The sequence below is a fragment of the Gavialis gangeticus genome, unplaced genomic scaffold, assembly GCF_001723915.1.
Source record: "Gavialis gangeticus isolate Ggan-Ray unplaced genomic scaffold, GavGan_comp1, whole genome shotgun sequence".
Lineage (NCBI taxonomy): Eukaryota > Metazoa > Chordata > Crocodylia > Gavialidae > Gavialis > Gavialis gangeticus.
The window spans coordinates 9,028,642-9,033,652 of NW_017729015.1; the positions used below are offsets into that span (position 1 = coordinate 9,028,642).

The 5,011-nt window shown below is 45.8% G+C and overlaps 1 protein-coding gene across 1 annotated transcript in view; it reads right to left on the minus strand.

Moving 5' to 3' along the window:
• Window positions 1-5,011, minus strand: part of LOC109293994 (connective tissue growth factor-like) — a 21,483-nt gene that overhangs the window by 10,525 nt on the left and 5,947 nt on the right. Inside the window, exon 2 of the mRNA XM_019512173.1 lies at window positions 1,026-1,239. Within this exon, the coding sequence (XP_019367718.1) occupies window positions 1,026-1,239 (214 nt within the window). The remainder of the gene's footprint in view (window positions 1-1,025; window positions 1,240-5,011) is intronic.

Below are 5,011 nucleotides of genomic sequence, written 5' to 3' on the forward strand. Positions count from 1 at the left end.
CTTTTTTTTTTTTTTTTTTACAAAAAAACCCAAAGACAATAGGAGGCAGGATTAGGGAGGGAGTAAATATGCTTTCTCTTCTATGATAAAAGTATCCAGGAAGACCACTTGTAACAACACTGGTGATGCAACAGTTTGGATAAAAAACTGAAATTCAGCAAGATGAGAAGAAGTCTTGAGGGAAATCTGGTGAAAACAGGTTTGCATTTACATCGCGCAGCACCTGCAAATCCTAGGTAGTCCATACATTCTGTTCTGTTCATGATTTTTGGCCTTTATTAATCTTGTGACCACAAAAAGAGCATCAGTTTGTTTGTGTGGGCGAAGTGCATGTAAAATGCAGCCATTGCTATGATGGGTTGGGGAATTCTGACTTGATTTAAAAAGTGACATTTCTTTACCAGACATGTCTAATATGTTGCCATTACTGCAGAGTCACCGCAGCGATGGGAATCTTCCACAGTGATAGCACAGACACCAAGTCGAGCTAAATGACTGGCTTCCACTGAAAGTCAATTATTATCTGGCCCCTAACTCCCATTTGCGTCTTTGAAAATCTCTCCCACTTCAACAGAAAGCACTATTTAAACATGAGATGGACCCAAATCTCCCATGATAACTTCTACCACAGCTGACCCAGAACTAGGGATCAGATTTGAGCTCAGACCCAGGAATACAATTTTGGAGGGAGGAAGAACGGACTATCCCAGGCAGATCTTGCAGTGGTTTCAATCCCTATACAGCACTGCCATACTGCGGTGCTAAATGATACGTGTAAATGCTACTAGGGAGAGGTTTGGATGCATCGGAGGTTATGACTTGTGTCACCTCCTCAGTTGCACACTTCTCAGTCCATCGGTTGGTTTAAAAGGGATGACACAGACCCAGTAAGAAGAGGACAGATAGCATATCAGAAAAGTCTGCTGCTGTGTTTGTCCCCTGTAGGAGATTCGCACAGCTCTGCCGTTTTTCTGTCATCTACAGAACCTGTGGCTTCATGATGAATGCGTGTGCAAACTGCTCACCTAAGCATATCCCACTGCCACTGTGGATTTTGGAGAAGTCGCAGTAGAGTCCTTTGTGATGATCACAGGGTTTCTGAAGGGAACACAGCTCACCAAGCTGCCTGGCACACACCTTGCAGCAACCGCAGGCATCCAACACATGGCTGGTACCAGCAGGGCACTGCAGTGGCTGGGAGGGGCACTGGCATGGGTAGGAACATGTCTGTGATTCTACCTGGAAGGCAAATGAATCAGAAAAAGTACAAGTTATTTTTAGAAACCATCCAGCTGGAAAAATTAACAGTAAAGAATGTGTGTGGATCCCTTCTACCCCTTGCCATCCCCATGGCTGGAGAGTTAATCTACCAGTCCCTCGCCTGAAGATGGACTGCCATGGAGGACTTTGTGTGGAGTTTCAGCTGACACCAGATGAGCAATTTCCTTCTTTCCCCAAACCCCACTGGAGTTCAGGGGAGGAGAACAGGACAAATGACTTCTTGGCCCCCCCATTCTGGGGCTCAGTTCACTTCTCTCTGGAGGTAAGAAAATGAACAAACCAGCAGTGCCTACCTCCTACATAGCACTCTATATCTGTAGATGAAAGTGCTTGACAAAAGGCAGGCTCATGACTCCTTCCTTTACAGATAGGAGAATTGCAGCAGAGAGGGGAAGTGACTTGCCCAGGGTCACTAAGGAGGCCAGTGGCAGAGCTAGGAATAGACCTGAGGTTTCTCAAGCCCAAGTGTAGGCCTCCATCTGCACTGCAGACTAGGCAACAAGATGCAAACCCCACCTAGATGTAGCACCTTCCTAAGGACCATACAAACTTAAGGTCAACCCAGTGCAAAGGGAGGTCTGAGATGCCTGTTCCTCCACAGTCCACCCGCGGGTTTGCAGGCTTCTTGGGCCAGGAGGACAGGCACACATGCTGCAAAACTTAGGTCGCTGCCAGCAATGTTGGTGATGGCCTGGCTAGCACCCTTGCCCCCAAGTGAGCCAACACTTCATCTGCTGGATGCACTACAGTTTGGATGACATGTGAAACTGGGGCCATTATAGATGCTAAATTTGTTAGCACCCACTCAGGCGACTACATTCTGCTACTGACACTTGCACGGTCCTCGCAACGAATATGGATCTTTCTCCATCCTACTGCTTCTCTGCTTCGCATTCTTCAGCACCTCCGAAGTGGCTGCCATTGCAGCAAACTGACCCTTGCCTGTAGTCTGTTTGTCAGTGTGAGCTCAACAACTGTTTCGAGATCCCATACCAATGTAAAGTAACAAAGCAATCAAGTTCATATGCTGGACCCACTTCTGCACTTGCTACAGCAGACCCAGCTTCTGCTGTGAAGCAACCGCCCTGAGTATTGTTTTGTCACCAACAACACTAGTACAACTCTTCCAGCTGTCAATCTGAGTGTTGCTCCCAACAACGGTTCTAAATTTAACTTGCATGGGGGCAGGAGTTGCCAAATGTTTGGTTTTTTTTAATTTTATTGTTAATTTCTGCAACAATCAGCACAGGCCAGCACAGGCCAGCAATCAGCCTGAAGCTTAACCTGCAAGACCTCCCAAGGTCTCACCCTCTTCAAACAGAATCAGTGTAATTCTCTAGTGCAGAGTATTGTGTAATATAACCTCTACAGCCTGTAGCACAGACATCTGCAAGCTGCAGTCTTTTTTGGGACCACTTGCTGTGAGCTGGCATGTCAAATGGATCTCTTTCCAACTGCTAAATTGCATTAAGAGAAGATAAAAGTACACTACACTTTCCCCTATTCTTTTTCATGTATGCAACTGCTCCCAGTGACAAAGGGACATGCTATTTAACCAGTAATGGGTGGGTACCTGAGATCAGAAACAGGGTAGTGTTTTCCTGATACAGTATCTTTGATACCTGGTATCTGATACCTGGTGCCAAAAATAAAGACCCAGATGCCAGAAAAGTCTTGAGTGTTTCTAGCTCAGCCATGGAGCTGTTCTCTGCCCTGATGCCACTTGCATCACCTCTGTGTCTCACTTGCCCCATTTGGAAAATGTGAATAAAAGGGTGCTCAGTTCATCTCTGTAAAGCATGTGAATCACCTTAATGAGAAGCTCCTGCAAAAACAAAGTGGGACAATTGCAACAAGCCGTGCTGCAGACCTGCATGCAGAAGGAGCCTAGCAATCCAACCTGAGAACTGACATTTCATCTTCCTCCCCGTTTGAGGACTCTCCTCCTGAAGTTCATTCTCATTTCATCTTTAGAGGAACGGGGTCCCCTCATCTTCATTACAGGCCTAATCCTGCTTCTGTTGAAGTCACTGACAAATTTCTAAGGACTTCACGGGCAACAAAACTGAGCCAATATTATGGATCAGAATAAGAAAGATGACTCCCCATGCTTTTAGTTCTGCTAGCAGCTTATGCATAGCTCACAAACATCACTCGTAAAGCTGTCACTCCTGGGAGCTGCGAGCACTGACTAAGCTGCAGTCAAAAATCTACCTGGAAGACTCACAGCTCTGTATGTATTCTCCATCCCTGACTCCCAGGTCCCATCTGCTTAGTTTACAAGTCAAAACAAGATTTTCTTAACTGCTACCACCACAGGCTGCACCTGGCTACCTGGAGAAAGAGATATGAGTAATGTTCTTTCTGCTCCATGTACCCCTTGCTAGCAGTAAAGGCACAGGGAGGGCATGCACAAGGAGATAACAGCTCCATATCTGCAGCTGCATTGGCTCTGTGGCATGCTCAGTGGGGAGGTACTCAACTAAGATCTCGCCCATGGGAAGCAGCAAACAGGTGCAAGGATTCTTTAGAAAAATACTGCTCTTTGGACCATGATCACATCTGAAAAAGCTGGGGGAAAGAACTGTAAGCCTCAGTGAAAGGTCTGCTGGAAGCTGGTGCAGTAACATATGGTCCTTGCTCCTATAGTCTCACACAAATTATACGGATACAGCAGGCAAACTGTGATCATCCAAATGCTGAATTGCAGTGGATAATACCCATGTTGTCCTTCATCACACCTCTCCGAGGCACCCTATAGACACTGATACACCTTATAACAGCCTTGTGTGATACGTGAGAATCACTATTTCCATTTGACAGATAGGGGGACTCAGGCACAGACAAACTAGTTTGCCCAAGCTCATAGGTGTCAGTGGCAAAGCTGAGAACAAACCATAGGAATCCTGTTTTGCTTTAACCACTAAACAACCTGCCTCTTCCTGATGTAGGAGTCATGGCTCCTGCTCCCCAGCACTAACAACTAGATCCCTGCTCCTCTCCTAGAGATGAGAACGTGGTTGAAGTTGGAGCCCCGCCGTCAAAGCATTCAGCAGCTGTTTGGGAATATGCCCTAATTTGGGATAAACATCTATAAAAGTGTTTCCATGATCCGGTGAATTATAATGATCTATAGTGTGTACTTCAGGAGTGCCTGTGCAGGGTGCTGCACAAACAAAGCACAAAACAAAAAAAGAGAGATTCCCCCAAGAATAAAAACTGCCCAGCCCTGGACACCAGTGAGCTCTTTACTCAGTGAAAGGAGACACATTTTCTCTGTTGGCGTATTCTGGGTGGTGCCAGCAACAAATATAGTTCATCCGCCTAAAGCATTTTGCATACATCAGCTCAACAAGCCATAACATTCAAAGCTGCCGGAGGCATGGGCCTTGCATCTTAATTGCTTCACAAGGTGCTTTGCATGCTTTTAGGCCATATGCTAACAAAATCATCATAATGCTATTGCTATTATTGTAAGTGTGGTAGCACCTAAAAGTTTGGCTCAGAATCAGCATGCTACTGTTCTAGGTCTTGTATTAACACATAGGTAGGCAAGCCCCAAACAGCAAGAAAACCAATTTCTTCTTTAGAATCGCTGTTTCAAAGAGTAAGAAGCTGTCTTATGATTCAAGGTACAGGACAAAAATAAAGGGGTGTTCTTCCTGAGCAACGCTACATACTTGGTAGGTAATGCAGTGGGACAAGCTGTTTTACCTCTCAGCCCCCCCAA